The following is a 20,688-nucleotide window of genomic DNA, read 5'->3' as shown; positions in this document are numbered from 1 at the left end:
TTCAATATCACCTGCTCCTTCCTATCTCGCCATCAGCAAATCTCTCCAAAATTTCTATCTAGTAATCCCTATCTTCATTGTCACTGCCACAGCACCATCATCTCTGCCCTGAATTACTGTAAAAGGTGCTAACTGGCCTCCAGCTTCTATGCTCCCCTTCTCTAATTAATTCTCCACAGAGTTGCCAGTGAGTTTTTTTTTAATTGCATTCAAGTCATATTATTACCCTGCTTCCCACTGCACTGAGTGATGTCCTGATCCCTTAAAGGATCTTGTATGATTTTGCCTCTGCCTGCCTTTTCAAGCTCGATCCATTGTCCCCATTCACTGAGCACCAACCACCGTAAATCTTCTTTCTATTCTCTGAACATGTAGGCTCTTTCCTCCCTCTGGGCCACCCCACATACCATCCTTCCTCCTGGCATATTCTTCCTTCTGTTCTTTAAATGGCTGGTTCTTATTAAGCATCACCGCTTTTATGGCATCCAAGAAGAAAGCCCATGAATAGCCTTTCACTATCATATACCCAAAGTCTAGCAATGCCTGACATTTAATAGATGCCCCATAAATTTTATTAAATGGATAAAATATAAATATCTCTCTCTAAGATAACAGAAAATATCTACACTAAGAAAAGTAGAACACAAGCAGGTACATACACATTAGTTTTAACTATACATAAATACTGTAAACAAAGGGAATTGAATTGAAATGACACATAAAGAGAATTCTACACCCAGTAGGTTCTTCTAGTCTGCCAACTTACATAAGTTTAAATTGTTCTTTCTTAATAAGTCAACTATTCTTCAGTTGTAGTTCAAAGGACTGAGATGTAACTCTAGCTCCAACTAACCTCTAACTTGTCTAGAATGAATGAACAGTTAGTTTAAATCAAAATCCTTCTGAAATTCATTAATCATTTATTGCTTAACTGCTATGTGTCAGGACATTGAGCCAGAAACACAAAGATGAAGGGCATATTGTCTTTGAGAAGCTGAAAAACAGTATTAGCCCTGAGCTTTTCAAATGAGGAAACACACACAAACCTTGTCTACTTTGTTATTTTTCCTTGACCAGGTCAGCAAGGTTTAAACCCAAGAGGAGAGTGGAGTCATGGACTTCTACACATAAAGGAACAGCAAAGATTGAATCATGATATAGTTAGGATGTACGTCCTCTCCAAATCTCATGTTGACATGTGATCCCCAATGTTGGAGGGAGTCTTACGGCAGATGTTTGGGTCATGAGGTGGATCTGTCATGAATGGCTTAGCATTGTCCCATTGGTGATAACTGAGTCCTCTTAATTCCTACCAGACCTGGTTGTTTAAAGAGCCTGTACTTCCTTCCCTCTCTCCTGCTCCCTCTCTCACCATGTGACACACCAGCCACCCTTCCCTTCTGCCATGACTAAAAGCTTCCTGAGGTCTTACCAGAAGCCAACCAGATGCTAACTCCATGCTTCTTGTACAGCCTGCAGAACCACGAGTGAAATAAACCTCTTTTCTTTATAAATGACCCAGTCTTGTGTATTCCTTTATAGCATCACAAAACGGATTAACAAAAATATCCAGCTAGATTATTCTGGGGACCTGTTACCATTTGCCTTGGAATCTCTTTCTTCCTTCCCAACACTCCCACCTCTCCTCATCCTGGGTAAGCTGACCTGGCCGTATATAGGATGAAATCAAACAATGGTCTTGTCCCAAAGGTTATTTGGGAGACCAGAATTCCAACCTGTTTTCCAGGACAAATGATTAAATAATTTCCTCTCACCCTTTACCTTTTCCTAGTTTACTCAGTCTCTACAACCTACAAAGCGATGTTTAAAAGCTTACTTAAGCGAGTGCTACCAGTCAGTATGATAAGCCACACACAAACACATGACCTCTGACACCCCTCAAACCATGGAGTTAAACCGGTTTCCAAGAGACCTGAAATGAAAAGTGAAAAAAGGAAATACTAATAACAGATGGTACAAGCCCGTGCACTTATCCTATACAAATAACTAGGCTGGCAGCAAAGAAAACCCTAAAAGGTCCTCAAGTTCTCAGGATAAGTGAGATAAAACTACATTGCTAAGCAGAACCCATGTCACACTGTTACTCACTAAACAAATATTTTTCAAAATGACCCAAGTAGCAGGAAAGTAAAGCATTCATTCCCTATTTATAACATTTCAATTTACAGGAGTGTCTTTCCATCTTAGCCATGGCACCATTGCCCGTCAGAGCCACACCATAGGAAAATGCTGGAAAAAGCTTACCAATGACTGCATACCCTCCCCTTTCAATCGTTGGTCTCACTTTATGACCAGCAGTTTTAGTTAAACTTCCAAGTACCATCACGGAGCAGAATTGCTCATTGAATTTCTGGAAAGAGAATGTTCAACTCTAGGGTAAAGTCATTCTCTTTACAGAAAACAAAATTCTGGTAAATTAAGGTGACCTCTCTCTCCTACCAACAACTTTCAGAAAAAGCAGTGTGCACAAAGCCACATTGACCTAGATTTAAATCCTGTCTCCAGCAGTTGCCAACTGCAGGACCGTAAGATTTTTCAAACTCCATTCGCTTATCTATAAAATGGGGCTAATGCTACTACCTCATAGACTTGTCAGATGTATTGAGATCATTTGTAGAAAGTATTCAACACAATATCAAAGATAAGTACTCAATAAATAAGTGATAGCAATATCAATGATTAATATTAACACCCACTTGCTTATTCCTCCCCCTCTGGGTTCTCAGAGCTGAAGCCCTATTGAATCCACAGCTGCTCTCATTTGATTCCAGGACTCATGGACTCACTCCTCTCCTCTCTCCTAAATCCATTAAGCTCATGCTCCTTTTCCCAAAACGGATAGATTTGCAAGGGAGCCAAGCAACAGAGCCACACAGCAGTACTGAGAGCAGCAGAACAAATAGAAAAGTATACAAAGATTAGATAATGAGCCTTGCTATGACTTAGCTTACTAAGTGCCCCCCCTTACTTTTCTTGTTTTTATTTTTGTTTAGCACAAAGTCTTAGGTATAATTTTTAAATATGAAGCCACAGGGCAACGTCCTGATCCCCACCCACACCCTGCTCAGCCCCACACCTGCCTGAGATCTCTCTGAGCGCAACTTTCCCACCACCACACACATCTGTCATCTCGAAGCCAGGATAAATCTTCTGGTGGCTTTTAACACCTCTCAAGAACACTGAGATTGCTATTGCCCACTGATCTCACTGAGATCACTATTGCTCACTATTGCTTTGAGTCAGCAGCCTAAATATCAGTGAACCCCACCTCTGGATAGTCCTCAGTCCTGCCTGTACTCACTGATATCTGCCAGGTTCCTCCCAGGTTATAACCTCTGCCCAAGCTCCTCCCCTCTTGGATTCAGGCTAGAAATGAAGGTGGTAAGAAAGCCAGGTGGCAGCGTGCAAGCCAATTTAGGATTCCTATTTTATTTTTTGGTATTTGACAAACACAAACACTGGGGCAAGGCCAGTATTTATTCATGATCTCGCCCCTATCCTAAATAATCAAAGCTCAGCAGCTGTTGCTGCTACAGCCACAAAACCCAGCCTTCTGCTAATGCTAAATGAGGATCCAACTTTGGGGACCAAATTGATTCCTATTATGGCTCCTATTGTCATTCTGTCAAACAGACATATCTTTGTCTAATGGTCCACACTGAGTCAGCTCCAAGTGATCACTGGACACAAGCCCAAAGCTCGGAGATAACCTGGGCTCTTCCTGTCACAGAAGAGAAGCACCTGAGTTTGCCAAGAAGTTGCTGATGACCTGGTATCACCGGAATTTGCCAGGCCTGCTTGGGGAAAGAAAGCCAACAGAATATTATTGCTTACTGGAAAATAAGCATGAGGAAAAGTCACTCAATTCATACCAGCCCCTGAATAACAGCGGTCTGATAATGCACATGACCATTTTGTGTCACCAAAAACCAAACCAAAAAAAAAAAAAAGACGTTTATTTAAGGCAATTAGAGTTTACATGCCTTATGAAGGACCAGCGGAGCACAAAATTAATTTGTAAACGGTCTATGCAGCCTCCAAAGAGGCTTCGCCTCTCATCTTCGTGGATATAGTTGCCTGAAAAGCTAAAGTGTGATGTCTCCACATTCTGGTCTATAATGCAGAAAGGACAAAGACCATCTGCCAGAGCCAGCCCAGAAGCTCACACCTATTTGTTCCGACCCAATGAGAGCATACCTGGAGAAAAGGACTGTCTGCAAACTGCCCCAGAAAATAGAGCATTAACTGTGCTTACCATATCCTGCTTGATAGACTTTGTCAACATTTAGCCACACTAAAACATGTCAAGCAGGCATTAGGTGGATATATGCCTTTTCAAGTCTCCCTTTTTTTCCTTCCCACCTTAAGGTAGTCCTTAAATCCCATTTACAAGGAACTTTTTTTATTGCTGATTTGATTTACTTGTGTAGTTTATTTACACTAGAGGTTTGCTTGTTTTGGACTAGACTTGAAGAAGATTCAAACACATGTCTTCAGAAACAGTTCAGATGAGAGAGCTCAACTCTGTTATATACATTTTGAATGTGATGATAACCCATGGGGTCGGTCAGGACTCCTGCAATCCAGGACAGGTTTTGCACTCCCCATTCCTCTGATTAGAAGTTGCTTTCTCTACCGAGGCTAATGTATGTCATTCTCAGATTTGAAAGTGTTTTTTTTTTTTTTTTTCTCTGATTCTCAGACCAACAGCCAAAGTTACTTCAGGTGTTTTAAAGATTTTAACATCAATCATATTTTGTGTATTACGGTAAGTATAGTACCTTCATCCAGTGATTCCATATGAGCGAGTAAAACCCAACCAGCACTGGTGATGGCCATGTTCATTTTATATACCATATATATTGTACCTTCATGGCAAGATCCAAACCCCAGTTCATCCCTGGGTTCCCACTGCCCAGGATAGTGCCTCACTTAGAAAGGGTGCTCCATGCAGGTTCATTTGTAAACATGAAAAATGAGTCACTTTCCCAATAGAGTATTTTTTTTTCTCTCAACCAAAAAATATAGGGTGTTAAATCAGTATTTTTTATGCTCCCTTCCAGCTTTCTCATTCTAGGATTGTAGAGCTAAGATATATAGGAGGGAGAACATCTTTTGGATATAATATCAGCTCTAATTTAAAGTTCTGCTTGAATTTGCCACCAAGTCTTGACGTGATTCAGAACTTCAGCCCCCACCAGACCACTCCACGCCTGCCCAAACAGCCAAAGTGAATTGCCAATGTGCCAGGTAATGTACTTTGATAAATGAAGATCAGGAAGTAGCACTAAGCTACATGTCTAGTTTCAGTAACAGAAAAACACTATTACTTGGCACTTTCTAGGCAAACACACAGCTGGACAGGCTATAACAGCAAATAGCCCTCTATCTGGAATTCATAATGCTTGCAAAAGAGTGTTTTCTAAAGCTTCACACCTGATACCCTTACCAGTTATGGCTCCCTTCTCTTCTGACTGCCTCACTGCGAACATCCTATCTACGCAGCTAAAGCGAGCTCCCTGAGGGCAAGAGGCGTCTCTGACTATGTATTGTCATGCTGGGCAAGCCATTCTAGAGCATTCCTTATCAGTGGAACAAACCTAAAGGTCTTGTCTCTGCCTTACAGAGATATGATATAGCAAGGGTGAGTGTCTCAGGCAGGAAAGTACAATTGGTAAAGTCAAGATGGTGGAAGGTAATCTTAGATTCTGAAGACAAAGCACATCCATGCACATTAGACTTACTGGGTGTTGAGCAACAAGAATGTTTTGTCCACCTGAGCCCCAGACTTTTGAACCCAGCTCTTGTCTTTCAGTGTATGTTTTACTTCCTATTATCATGCAGACACTCATCAGAAGTAGAAGTGCAAGCAGCAAGAATACTTCCTTCCAAAAGCATTCCTGTAATTCTCATTCACGTTCTGTAATGAACCAAACCGCCATCTTAACTGTTCCCCAACAACAACTTCTCTGTTGTTACATTTTATTACCAAGCAATTTGGACTTGTGAAACACGCAGTGTAGCACAGGGCTAAAAGAGGACATGAGCTGAAGAGCTGGGCAGTCCTGAGTTCTGGCCCCAGCAATATCACGTGCAAGCTGTGTGGCCTGGGACAAACCAATGAAATTTCGGGAGCTTCCATTTTCTCAACTATAAAATAGAGATAATATCACCTGCTTCACAAAGATGCTATGAATACGTGAGATATCATATACAAAGCACCTGGCATGTAGCAATTGCTCTCTCTATACATATACAATTGCTATATATGTGTGTTTATATATTATGTCATATTGTGTGCATATATATTTGTATTTTTATAAGCTTATAGTAAGCTATCTTTCATGCGGTTAGCCAGTCATGACAAACAAAAAGTCGCAACACAAAAATGACGACAATAAATATTGTCACACAAAAAGGGAGATATTTGAAAGAAGAGCGTTAGAAGACATAATAAACAGAACACTTTATTTGGATTATTACTTTTTTAATCTAACTGCAATATGTGGGCATGCCACTAACTTGCCCACCTCCCCCAGTAGTGTTCTGAGTACCCTGCCACGTGTACCCAGGCTCCAGTACCTGGTGTCCATCATGTTCACATGGCCAATGATCCCAATGGGATAAATACTCCTTGGAACAGTATCATGAGATCACCATTTTACACATTAACAAAGCCTGTCCTGTGGACTTGGGCACGCAGAGTAAGAATGTGAAAGACAAAAGGCATTTCCTCCCCACCCTGGATGGGGATTATAACATAGTCTCTGCTGATTCCTGGCACACCCTCCAGTCACCCTTCAGGATGAAGGGCTCAACCTCATGCCATTCTATGAATTTAACTGAAGTCTTTTTAGCATAGCTAGCAGAAGAATAAGGAATCCTGTACTGGTTATCATCTTGAGACTGCTCCTAATCCCCGTTAGAAATTTTATTTTTTTCAAAGCAGCCAAACTTAAATTGTCAGGTCTTCAGTTGCAAATCTAGTGCACAATTTTTAGGATAGGTTGAGTTTGATGACTTATTTTTTATTTTGGTTTTTGAGACAGGGTCTCACTTTGTCACTCAGGCTGGAGTGCCATGGCATGATCGCAGCTCACTGCAGCCTCAACATCCTGGGTTCAAGCCATCCTCCCACCTCAGCCTCCTGAGAAGCTGGGCATACAGGGGTACACCACTACCACACCCACCTGACTTCTTATAGAGATGGGGTCTCACTATGTTGCCCAGGCAAATCTCGAACTCCTGAACTCAAGCAATCCTCCCACCTTGGCCTCCCAAAATGCTGGGGTTACAGGCATGAGCCAGGGCGCCTAGCCTGATGATTCAAAAAAAGGAGCTGGACCTGGCCGGGCGCGGTGGCTCAAGCCTGTAATCCTAGCACTTTGGGAGGCCGAGACGGGCGGATCACGAGGTCAGGAGATCGAGACCATCCTGGCTAACACGGTGAAACCCCGTCTCTACTAAAAATACAAGAAAATTAGCCGGGCGAGGTGGCAGGCGCCTGTAGTCCCAGCTACTCGGGAGGCTGAGGCAGGAGAATGGCGTGAACCCGGGGGGGCGGAGCTTGCAGTGAGCCGAGATCGCGCCACTGCACTCCAGCCTGGGGCACAGAGCAAGACTCCGTCTCAAAAAAAAAAAAAAAAAAAGGAACTGGACCCTTTCTCAGTTAAAGCAACCTACCGTTTGATTACACCAAGATCTTTGTTTAATTACCTACCTCATGCTAAAAGGTAAAATAAATGGAGTATTGCACAATGACTTAAGATTTAATCTGGGAATGGACTCTATGAGGCATATAATAATCAGATGTGTTGGAAGCACCTGAAACATAGTAGTGGATAGTAGCGGATGTACAGCCGTGAAAAAGGAACCGATGATAATTCTCACTCCACTGAACTAGGATCAGTGTTCCCATGGATCTAGATGTGTTTCTCTCCACACCAAGACTGTCAATTCAGGTTCATTGTCCCAAGAGACTCCCCCACTACTGCTTACCATCCACCACACTTGTTTCAAAGATATAAACCTTGGCCATGCCATTAATAAATGGGCAGAAAAGAGTTTCTGAAGGGAGACTGTGACTTGCTTCATTATAAATGCTAACAGTAACAAACTTTTCTTTAGTCTCTCTCTTCCTCTTAAAACACACACACAAGGAACCAGAGTGTCTGTAGGATGAATTCCCAGGCCATAGCAACTGCAATGCCCTGAGATCTAAGCAGTTCTTGGCTGGCCAGGCGTTAAGCCCTTTTGGGGAAGGAGACAGCAAGCCTGCTTTTCCCTTACACAGCGCTGCCATGAAAACAAGCTCTTGTTTTTTGTTTTTGTTTGGTTTTTAGCTAAGAATCTCCATCCTTCCTGCAGGGATAAAAGATAGGCAAGGGAAGCTCAAGGGTTTGATCTCAAATTTTCTTCCATCTAACTTGCCCCTTCACCCCAGTAGTTGGAAATAAAGGGAGGGAATTTGGGGGAAGTTGAGGGTAAGTTTTTGGTCAAGATGATTCACCCGAGATGTGGATGCAGCTTGGGCGATGAGGAAGACTGCGCCACCCTGCAGGGTCACCTGCCTAGCCACAGGTAAACGAGGGATCGGAAAGACCGCAGAAAATTCATCTTCCTTTACACACATCTCCTTCCCCCTCCCCCCATTCGAGTGCCAGCGCGCTGGCTGGCTGGAAGCCGGCGCTTTGGAGGCGCCGGAGAGTGGGTCTAAGGGTGATATTTCGGCAGGCAGAACCTGAGACCCCACCCAAGCCAAGAGGGAAGAGAGAGGGTAAAGGGATGGAGGCGGGGGCTGCTTGCGCTCTGCTCGGGAATGCACCGCAAGGCAGCACCCGGAGGTCTCCGGTGTCCGGCGCGCACCGGTACCACTCTCTTCCACTGCCGTAGCATCCCGACATGACATTGCAGCTGCAACAAAGCGCCGGGCTCGGCCGGCCCTCGGAGCCCCACACCGCGGCCCCGGCCCCACACCAGGCAGAGGGGCAGTGGCCAATGGGTGGAGGGCTGTGGCTGCGGGCGTGGGGAGCTCGAGGTAGGCCGAGTAGGGGGAAAAGCCCTCAAATGCGCAGAAGCCGGGCGGCCACCTCTAGCGCCTCCTCCAGCAAAGCCAGACTGCAAGGAAAACAATTCGTCTTCATTCCCCAGCCCCGGCTGAGCCCTGTGATTCCCCTAAATAACCTAGTCGAGGCCCTCCGGTGTGTTGCCTTCCCTTGCAAACCCCTCAGTGCCCGTAACCCAGTCGGCCGGGCCCCGCGCCCCCCGAAGCCCCGGCTGGGAGATCCGCCCGGCTCCCGGAGAGCGGTTCCTTCTGCTCCGGCGCCGCCGCCACCCCCGGTCCCCGCAAGCGCTCACCAGCAGAAGGGAGCCCGCGATCATCGTGGCTCTGGCTCGGCGGGCGATGCGGCTGCAGGAGGCGAGGGCGGTGCTGCTGCTCGCAGAGGTCCCCATGGCTGAGCCGGGGACTCGCAGGGGCGCCCGGGGCGCGCGGCCCCACGGCAGCTGGAATCGGCGGCTGCTTCTGCCCAGCGCCGCATCCACCGCCGCCTCCCGGGCCGGGAGCCCATCTACCTCCAACACCCCATGTGCACTGCTGCAGCCGGGCAGAGGAGGGAGGCGGCAAGGGAGGCTCTAGGGGCGCTCAGCACCTGCCCAGCGGCGCGGCCGCCCAGGCGGGGAGAAGCCGCCGCGACTGCAGCCCGCGCCTCCGGGTGCTCTCCTCCGACAGCGGCTGCGGAGAACCAGGGAGGAGGGCTGGGCGCGAGAGATCAAAGAAACAACTTCCCATAGCGAAGCTTCCAGCCACTGCCAACCACCCTCCTCCGCTGCCCAGACTGGCCGGCGAGGACTGAGTCGGTGGCCACCGGGCGCAGGGACACACGTGGTGGCGCCGAAGGGGCGGGGGAGCGGCCCTTTGTGATGTCACGGGGGAGGAGGCCGGGCTCTTTGTGCTGTTGGAAAGAGGAAGGCGTTCCAGGTACAGCGGGGAGGGAGAGGGTGCCCCTTGGCGTTCGCTGAGGGAATTGCACTCTCCTGTTGGCCCAGGGAAAGCGCTGAGAAAGCATTACACCCCTAGTCTAACTTTACTTCTTTTTTCCAAGATAATTCCAACTAAATTATTTCAGCTGCAGACGCCTTTCCATTGTTTCGGACACGATGACTAAATCAGACAGCGGTGGTGAATAGACCACAGAGCACTTAGATCAACTGCGTGACAAAAAAGGAGACCTGTGCGTTGCTTCCCCAACTTTGCTGCGCTGTGGAATCACCTGGAGAGTTTAAAACATATATATTTATTCCTGGGCCCCACCTCTAGAGACTCTGATTTAATTGGAACAGGACCTGGCCTGGGCATTGAGGTTTGTTGCTGTTGTTGGTTTGTTTTTTAAGTTTTCAAGGTGATTTTAATATGGGGCAAAGTTTGAGAACCTCTGGGCTTATGAATGCAATTAAGGAAATCCAAACTAACAGGATTTAAAACCCAGAGTCAGTGATTTTGGGTCCATAGATGGTCTTGGAGAGACTCCTTGAAATGTGTCAAAGATGCATTTTCCTAATTTAAAAATCAAGAATTTAGAATCGGATTATCACTGAGATTTTTTTAAATCAAACTTTCCCCAAAAAATAATGCTAAAAAATTTTGAGTTGATTTCCAAAGGCCTTGTCAGGATGTGGATGGCAGAAGAGGTAGCACTCTGCTTCAGAAGGAGAAATGGAATATTCTCGTGGATGCTGGCATCTCACACACTTCTGAATGTGAGAGAGCACCTATTATCCCTTTCTTTGTTTCACCTGCAGGAAGGCCGAGTCTCCTGACTGTGGCCACCATTTCTAGTATCATGTTATCCATCATCTAGGTACTGACAGCACACGGCACACTGTATTGATATTACCTCTTCAGCCATCCAGTCAACACCCCTAAGTTGGGAGCCCTATGGCGCTGGGCTTATCTTAGCCTTCTTTGGTCCCATTTCAAAAGAATCACACTCTTTAAACTATCAGCTTCAAGATCCAACACCCAATGCTTCTGAAGGTAACTTGCTAAGTCATAAGTACCAATGATTTACTTTATTAGTTAATATGTTGTCCTTTGGTTCTTTGTTCTATGCACACTTTGGAAGAAACTAAAATTAATATGAGGGTTAATTCCAATCTATTATTTCAAACATGTGTCAGTATTGTCTATAAATGTTCGAGTGGGTAAAAAGCTACAATATATAACCTCTAGTGAAATTCAAAGAAGTTTTAGAAAATATTGCCACTAAATATGGAGTTTTGGGGAGAGGATGATGGTTGCACTTGCCACTCTCTAGCTATTTTCAGAAGTTGAAAGAGTGAGGGATAGGTGCTGTGTTTTCATGCATAACAGTATCAATTTTTTCTTCAAAAATTCAAATGACTGGCCAATACTATTATAAGGCTGTTTTTTTTTTAAGAAGTTACATAGGTATTAAAGAGGAGGAGGCGCTTCAAATACGTTTTTATTTAGTCCATTTTACTCCTTGCATCCAAACTCACATTTTTCATGGTAATATCTGATGGATTTGCTCTAAAAAGTTGGGCAAGTTTAGAGTTTAGTGTCTGGGTTACTATGCAGGTATAAGAAGTTCTCAACTATTTATCTTCCTAAAACTAAAAAAAAAAAAAAAAATGGTTTACTTGTGCTTGGAGCACTTTGAAACTTCATGAATTCCTGGTGTTCCATTGATCACATCAAGTTGAAATTTAATATACATTTTAAGAGATGAAACAACTTACTCAATTCTGTTTACTACTAACATTTAAATACATGTCCCTCTATAGAGTGACAGATTATAGATAATTTGAATCTAGATGCAGTGTGAAATTTTATTATTTTGAATTGAAATGTATAAATGCCTTCCATTTTGAAGTAACAATGCTGCAACCATTGAATAACTCACTACCACATTTTCAATATGGTAACTCAACATGTCTGTTTTCTGGGAAAAGATAAAAATTCAGTGATATATAAGGAAGTTCCTTCCCAAGTTCCAAGGAAGGAGGAGATATGTGTTGATAAATCATAATTATAGTTAAATTTTAAAGTAAGGCCTAAGTGAGTTAATCCAATGTCATCTTTGCCATAAAAATTACTCTGTCTCCACCCTCCATCCTAACTGTGGACTTTCTGTCTTTCTGCCAATGTTGTACAATTTTCCTAGTTTTCCAGCCTCAAAAATCATTGCTAATTCTTTCCTCTTCCTTAGTGCATTCCAATTAATGCTCTTCTTACCTTTCATTTTTTTCTATTTTATCTGTCTTTGTTGTTAAAAACCTGATATATACATCTGGATACTGAAGAAATCACCAGATGTACCATCTTATCTTTTTTTTTTTTTTAACTTATCCTGCACACTTTCAGAAGTTCTAGTAAAATTTCATTTTCAAAAAATCTAAGTACTCATTCTTTATAATGAAAATAACAATTGTCCACATTTTGAGAAGTGACTGCTGCATGACAAACATCCTGAGCTGATCTATGAAGGAATGACAGAAAGTTGATGGGAAAAGGTGTGAGCATAGAAAAGGTGCATGGATTAGCTGAATTTAAGCTCAAAGGGAAGAACTTGAAATATGTCTAAGCAAGGCTGGACAGGGTGGCTAACACCTGTAATCCCAGCACTTTGGAAGGTCAGGAGTTCGAGACCAGCCTGGCCAACATGGTGAAAACCCATCTCTACTAAAAATACAAAAATTAGCCAGGCATCCTGGCAAGCAGCTGTAATCCCAGTTGCTCAGGAGGCTGAGGCAGGAGAACCGCTTGAACCCAGGAGGCAGAAGTTGCAGTGAGCCGAGATTGTGCCACTGCACTCCAGTCTGGAGACAAGAGTGAAACTCTGTCAAAAAAAAAAAAAAAAAAAAAAAAAAGAAAGAAAGAGAGAGAGAGAGAAAAGAAAAGAAAAGGAAGGAGAAAAGAAAAAGATATGTATCTAGGCAGTGGCAAGATTGTTTCATTGCAATGCATACTAAGTATCTATGTATCTGCTGTGTGTCCGGCACTATTGGCTACTGCAGATACAATATCTCCCCTTGAAAAGCCTAATCTTCAACGTCTCCAGAGAAGAGAAAATAAAAGGATGATTCAAATACTGCAGCTATAATACAGATACGGGTGGCAGAGATTGCCCTTATCCCACTTGATAAGTGTATACCTATTTTCAGCTGATCCCATGACTCCCCAGAAAAAAAGACTACATTTCCCAGCTTCCAATTGTGCTATGCATGGCCATGTGACTGAAGTTCTGGTCAAGCTGAATTGTCATATGTGCCTTCTGGGAAGCCTTCTCATTGGCTAAGACTTAATTATCCATTATCCCTCTCATTCCATGTGTCATCGAGACCTGATAATTTTATCTCAATCGAGTCTAATTTAATTATATCTCTACCAGTTGTGTCCCCTGCCCCTTCACAATATCCCTTCTGCCCTAGGTCTTTTTCCTAGATGAGTACACAAACCTCATGATTGTTCTCCCTGCCTCTAGTGTTGTCTGGACCTCTTAGTCCTGCAAAAATCTCTTCTTCATATGCTAAGGAAAATGAGCTTTTCAGAATCCAAAACTGATCATGTTCTTCTCTCACCAAAAATCCAGCAGAGTCCTCATTATCCTCAATTTGAAGTTCAAAGTCCTAGTAAAACTACCCATATTCTGATCACTGCTTATGATTGAACCCTCTGCATTGCTACAATATGGCACATAGAGCCTTGCTTACTATATCCAGTTTAGTTTTCCATTCCCACTGCCTGCCAATCTCCGGGGATCCCTACCCCAAATTCTGCACAGTAATCCGATTTGATTATTCTGTTCCTTAACTACGTTTTTCCTGTTGTGCTTCCAAGCCTTTGTTGGAGTTGTTTTCTTTTCATTTCCCTTCTCATGAATCAACCCTTTAAGATCAAACTCAAATGGCACCTCATCTGAGAAGCCGTTCCTATTGCTCTCTCTTCACCTATTCTACCTCCATTTGGAACTAGCTGTTCCTCTTGTGAGTTCCATGTGTGTCTGTTATAGCATATGTGATATTATACTATAGTTGCCTTATTTCTGTGTGTCCCCAGCCAGACTTTGAGCTCTTTGGGGTCAAAGTTCATGTCTTAGTTATCTTCATATCTCCATACTCGAGATTTGAGATAGTTACCTAGCTCAATAAATATTTGCTGAATGAAACAAACTTGGAAAGTTTGACAAGCAGCGTAAGAGTTAACACACATGATGTGCCTTTTCTTTTTCCAAGTCTTAATTCAAACATCCTGAGTTGTGCTATCCAAACAATAACAGATTTAATATTGTGTATTACTAAAGTGCTATGTACCAGACTTGGGTTAAACATTTGTCAGCAGTCTGGTTCTTTAGAAGAATTCATTTAAGAACCTGCTGTTCTTTGGCCTAAGAAGGAACATCAGTCAGTGAGCAACAGATTGCAAGATTAAGTGCATGAGCATGCGTTTGATCAAGTCTCCATGGTGACATGCTACAAAGATGGCACTCTTGGATAAGATAAAATGGGGACAGAATTGCAAAGCAGGCACAGTTCCAGAAGCTTCCTTCTCTCTTGGATGATAAGAAAGGAATAATTTGAAAACTAAGATGGCCAGTCCCTTGAGGATAAGATACTTCTATCCCACTCCCAAGAACAGTGGGGCCATTTATTTCCCTTCTCTTAGGAAAGAAGCTGCAAAATACAAAGCACTGTGGAAAAGGGAGCTCATCTGGAATTGCCCATTCCCCATCTGCTTTGAAGTCTGTATGTGTAATGTTTTCATTTTGCCATAAGCTTTTCTCACAATCCTAAATCATTTGTCCCTTACTGCAAGAGCTGGTATGAAAATAGACCTTGTTCTTCACCCTTCCCTGCTCTAGCTAAAAGAAATTTTAACAGTTTACTCAAAAGGCAGTGGGCTTGGGGAGCCACCAGGTATTGGATCAAATCTCCATTATACTACTTATTAACTGTGTAAATTTCAGCAAGTATCTTAATCTTTTTGCATCTCTTCACTCGTAAGGCAGTCAAAAACTATCTCATAGTGGAGATATGAGGAATAAATGAGACAAAATCTATAAAATTTCCAGCACAGGACTTGTCCCTTAGTATTTACTCAATAAATTAACCTTCCTTTCTGAAATCCCTTTTTGAAAGTATAGTCTTTTATAAACTACTCAGATTAAAGAAGAAACATTGGGTTGGAAAGTTAGAAATTTCTTCAGACACATTAGAATTTAGGGTTATGATAAATAGAAAAATTGCTTACTTCGATATTGATGCAATGTGATGTCATAAAAGGTGTAATAGCCAGGAGATCTCACTTCTGGTCTTGGCTCTGGCATTAACCAGTAGTGTGATTTTGGACAAGTCACTGTACTTCACTGTATCTGCTTGGATTATTAAGCTTCCTCATGTGAAAAATGATAAAAGTGGACTAAATGATCTTTTATGATCCTTTTCTGTCACTGAAGTGCTAGGATACTAATTGGATCATGTGGTATATTTCTCTTGATTATGAGAATTGTGGGCTGTTTGAAGTAGGAAAAGAGTAGATTAAAGAAGGAATTATTTGGGGAGTGGGAGGTCCAAGCAGATGCTTTGAAGTGTAGAGGGATCATGGAACATAATTAGCTTCTGTTCAGGAGCTGTTTGTCCAGTTTAGGAGTTATCAAGTCATTGTCATCTCCAAACTTTTTACTTGTTATCTCTCTCTGATCTCCTTTCATCTGCGCAATCACCAAGTAGTTACTGAGGGCTCGCTTTGGCCGAGTGCTGTGCTAAGAGGCAGAGTTGCAAGCAGAATATCAGGCAAGGTCTCTGCCTTCCAGAAGCTTTCAACAAAACCAGATTGATGAGATTAACATACATGAAAGCATATGGTACAGACTCATAATTTAGTACCGAGATATGTGACCCAAGTTATACGCATAGAGAAGGATTAAAAAAAAAAAAAAGATTATTGAGAGTTGGAGTACTTAAGCAAGGCAGAATAGTTATTCTTGAATATGGGGAAATTTTGTATTGGAAGAAATCAGTTGGGTTTCTGAGCCAATGAAGCAAAATAAGCAAAGGTGCAGAAACAAGGAAGACACGACATTGCCATTTGACACTCTAAGCTGTTTCCTATCTAACCAAACACTGCGCCCTTTTCTCTGTGCTTCAGCCCTGCTGAGCCTGACATGTATTCTCATCATGGTTTCTGATCTATCTACCTCTCTGCTTTCCCTGTTAGTTATCCCTTCTCCTATTGTCAAGTCACTTGCCCCAGAGCCATGCTACAAGTCCTCTCCCTGTGGCCTACCATTCCTATCTTACAAGGTTCATCCCGGTTGGCATAGCCCTGCCTTTATTTTCTCAGATCTTACCCTGTGAACATTCAGGCTTGTTAAAGAAATCTTGTCTACACTAACAGAACTCCATGCTATTTAACTGAACTTGGTCCTCACTGCTCTGTGAAAATCAAGTGTTTTTTTTTTTCTTTTTAGACAGAGTCTTGCTGTGTCACCCAGGCTGGAGTGCAATGGCACAATCTCAGCTCACTGCAATCTCTGCCTCCTGGGTTCAAGCAATTCTCCTGCTTCAGCCTCCAGAGTAACTGGGATTATAGGTGCACACCACCACACCTGGCTAATTTTTGTATTTTTAGTAGAGACGGGGTGTTGGGAGCAAGCCCCCAAAATCCGGTCATAAACTGGCTCCAAAACTGGCCATAAACAAAATCTCTGCAGCACTCTGGTATGTCCATAATGGCCTTCCAGCCCAAGCTGGAAGGTTGTGGGTTTATAGGAATGAGGGCAAGGAACACCTGGCCTACCCAGGGTGGAAAACCGCTTAAAGGCATTCTTAAGCCACAAACAAAAGCATGAGTGATCTGCATCTTTAAGGGCGTGTTCCTGCTGCAGTTAACTAGCCCAACCTATTCCTTTAATTCAGCCCATCCTTTCGTTTCCCGTAAGGGATACTTTTAGTTAATTTAATGTCTATAGAAACAATGCTAATGGCTGGCTTGCTGTTAATAAATATGTGGGCAAATCTTTGTTCAGGGCTCTCAGCTCTGAAGTCTGTGAGACCCCTGATTTCCCACTTCACACTTCTGTATTTCTGTGTGTGTCTTTAATTCCTCTAGTGCCGCTGGGTTAGGGTCTCCCTGACCAAGCTGGTCTTGGCAACAGGGTTTCACCATGTTGGCCAGGCCGATCTCCAACTCCTGACCTCAAGTGATCCACCCACCTCAGCCTCCCAAAGTGCTGGGATTATAGGCATGAACCACTGCATCCAGCCACAATCAAGCTTTTGTCTTATGCTGATTGCCCCAACTTCTTTCTGTTTTTCTCAACTCCTCTGCCCACCCTCCTTTGCCCTTTCACTCTCATCAGGTAATCTTGATGATCATGATTCTGTAATGTAAACTCCCTCCACTTCCTTCTTTACAAGTCTAAGTAGGCCTGGAATGGTGGCTCATGCCTGTAATCCCAGCACTTTGGGAGGCCAAGGCAGGTGTATCAGGAGGAGGGGAGATTGAGACCATCCCAGCTAACATGGTGAAACCCCATCTCTACTACAAATACAAAAAAATTAGCTGGGCACGGTGGCACACACCTGGTATCCCAGCTACTCAGGAGGCTGAGGCAGGAGAATCGCTTGAACCCGGGAGGCAGAGGTTGCAGTAAGCCAAGATTGCACCACTGCACTCCAGCCTGGGTGACAGAGCAAGACTCCATCATAAATAAATAAATAAATAAATAAATAAATAAATAAATAAACAAGCATGTAAACAAATAAAACTGTAAGATCCCTTACACTTTACCCTGCAACCTCTTCAAGTTACTCCTTGGTCTTTCCTCTTCTTTTTAGGAATCAACATTTTGGAAAAGTAACTCTTTTCTTCCAAGTCGGTTTTTTTAATCTCTCTTGAGATTTCCTTTCATCAAACCACAGTCCCCACCCCCACCCCCTGTCATGTCCCCGGTACTCCTGCTCCACAGATCCTTCAGCATTTGTGCTGCTGAATCCATCTTCCTCCTGAGTATGCATTGCCATCTATTGGCTTTTGCTGTTGTAGCATTACCTTGAGGTGTCTAATTTTCTCTCTTTGTTTCTGCCTTATTATTTGTTTCAGTTTTCTTTCTCCCTAAAAATATAGACATCTCCCGATGTTCTTTTTTCAGCCCTTTCTTTTCTCTCCATGCCTTCTCCTTGGTTATGTATTTATTATCACAGTTTCAGCTGTTTCTATTCCTTTAACTCTCAACTCTTCACCTCTGGCTCTATCATTCAGTCAAGACCCATTTTCATTTCTAGCAGTTTGCTCAATGCCACTTCTGCAATATGGAAATGGCCCTCAAACTCAACATCTCAGCCAGGCGCAGTGGTTCTCACCTGTAATCCCAGCACTTTGGGAGGCGGAGGCTGGTGGATCACCTGAGGTCGGGAGTTCGAGACCAGCCTGACCAACATGGAGAAACCCCATCTCTACTAAAAAGTACAAATCTAACCAGGCATGGTGGTGCATGCCTGTAATCCCAGCTACTCAGGAGGCTGAGGCAGGAGAATCACTTGAACCTACCTGGGAGGCGGAGGTTGCAGTGAGCCAAGATTGCACCATTGCACTCCAGCCTGTCAAGAAGAGTGAAACTCCGTCAAAAAAAAAAAAAAAAAACTCAACATCTCTGAAGCCATTCTCCTGTTAACAAGGTCACAGCTCTAAATAAACCAACAGCTCTTTTTGCAATCACTGTTTCTGTTTTGTTTTTTCATTGGTTTGTTTGTTTTTAGTGACAACACATTTCTTCCCCACTCATAGGCCTGGTTCCCAGAATTGTCTCTGAGTCCTCGTTTTCTTTGCTTTCTCATACCTCCTACCTCTACTCTGCTGCTAAGACCTGTACTTTAACAAAGACTCTTATATCTTTATATGCCTTTCCATTTCTTTCTAGCAACAAACTCATTGAAGTTTTGAACAACGTTGCTTAGTTAAATTCATTAGCTTTATACCTGGGCTACTCCTCACTAGTCCCTCTCCTCTAAGACACTTAAACACCATGGCTAAATTAATCTTCCTAAGTAACAGACTTGATTATTTCTCACAGTTGTTCAAGAACCCTCAATAGCTCCCTATTGATTGAAAACTGTGTATGAAATTGTCAAGGTAGCATTCAGGGCTCTTCACAATATAGCTTCAAACTCATTATCCACCACTCTCAGCTACAGAAAACATGAATATCTCACTGTCCCCAGAGAATACCTTGCATTTTCCTACTAAGTGATTTTGTTTAGTCCATTTTCTCTGTGTGGAATCTCTACCAGTTAACATTATCAAGCAAAACTCATTTTAATATTTCTCTCTTTAATAGTTCTCTATCATTGATTCCATTCAATTCAGCAAACATTGATTAAGGACTTTCTATGCAATGCGTGCCATACAGAGGTGTGCTCATACCTTTGAGCACTGGGAACAATATTGGGAAGACAGCCGTATATATAAATATCTTCATATTTTCATGTTCTGTAATGAATGTCTAGCATAGAGCCTGCCACAGAGATTATGCCGTACAGATTTGTAGAATGATTGAATAATTAAGCATTTTATGAGATGCAAATAGTGCAATACCAGCGTACATGAAGTAAGGATTCATTCAACTGAGACACCACCTGGGAAAGCCTAAAGAAGAAGTTGGATTTCCAGCGGAGGGAGGCTCTGCAGTCTAGTAGGTAAGACCACAGGCTTGACAGAAAGTTAAATTAGATGCTGTTGTTCTGAAAACCATCTGCCTGATAAAGAGAGCCTGGAAGAAACAACCTTCTCTCTCCAGAAGATTCTCACAGTGTTTCTCCAGCCTGCCCTCTCTATAGAATTCTACCTTACATCTTTCTTCTTCTCAGCATCCAGGACTTCCCCAAACCTTTCTGGGATGTGTCCCAAGAAAATTCCAAATTATTTTGTATAGGAAAACCTTTATATACTAGAAAAGAAAGTTTTACTTTGTTATACAGAGTTCCTTGACTTCCTTTGTCTTGATACCATGAAGCGTGCCTTTCAATTAGACATTTTGCAAAACAAAGGAGTAGTTTTTCCCTTTTGCTAACTCCAAATGAAGAAATCTGACTCCATTTATGATGAGAGCTAGGAAAAGCTTTAGGGTAGTATAGTTTGAAGTACTACTAATCACCACATATATGAAACATTTACTATGTATCAGGCACCATATAAGTCCTTTACATACATTATCTCATTTGATCCACACCGCAAACTTTTGCAATATGTGTTATTAGTATCATCATTCCCATTTTGTAGATGGGCAAATTGAGGCCTAAAGAGATTTTCTGACAAATGTAAGGCACTGATGGGGACAAAATTTAAACCGAAGTCTTGTGGCTTTATATAGCTCATCTCTTTAGCTAATGCATGGAGAACTGCCTCACAGTAATAGGTTGTTGGTTGTTGGTTATTGTAGAAGATCCTGTGGATAAACAGGTACTACACCTACTCTCTTGAGCACTATTGTTAGCCTTTATAATTGGTAAGGGCATCAGTTAAAGCCTCTGACAAATGAACAAGAAACAGCTTTATTAGCAATTAAAAAACTGGATCCAGAGTCATTTAAGTAATAAAAATGTAATGAACAAGTGGGATTCATCCCAGAGATTCAAGAATGGTTCAAC

General features: G+C 42.8%; 1 protein-coding gene across 2 annotated transcripts in view; it reads right to left on the bottom strand.

The window, feature by feature from the left end:
* The window catches only part of TNFRSF21 (TNF receptor superfamily member 21), a 73,390-nt gene extending 63,517 nt beyond the window's left edge, over window positions 1-9,873 (bottom strand). The window contains exon 1 of one of the 2 annotated variants that reach the window (XM_015136511.3): window positions 9,379-9,873. In XM_015136511.3, coding sequence (XP_014991997.1) covers window positions 9,379-9,474 — 96 coding nt within the window. In that variant the 5' untranslated portion in view covers window positions 9,475-9,873. Of the gene's footprint in view, window positions 1-3,101; window positions 3,298-9,378 lie in introns of those variants that run through there. The other variant, XM_077999823.1, reaches the window with a different exon arrangement.
* Between the last annotated feature and the right edge of the window lie 10,815 nt (window positions 9,874-20,688).

The sequence above is a fragment of the Macaca mulatta genome, chromosome 4 (genome assembly GCF_049350105.2).
Source record: "Macaca mulatta isolate MMU2019108-1 chromosome 4, T2T-MMU8v2.0, whole genome shotgun sequence".
Taxonomy (NCBI): Eukaryota; Metazoa; Chordata; class Mammalia; order Primates; family Cercopithecidae; genus Macaca; species Macaca mulatta.
The sequence above is the reverse complement of the archived record's forward strand: the minus strand, read 5'-3'. Positions and strand labels throughout refer to the sequence as shown.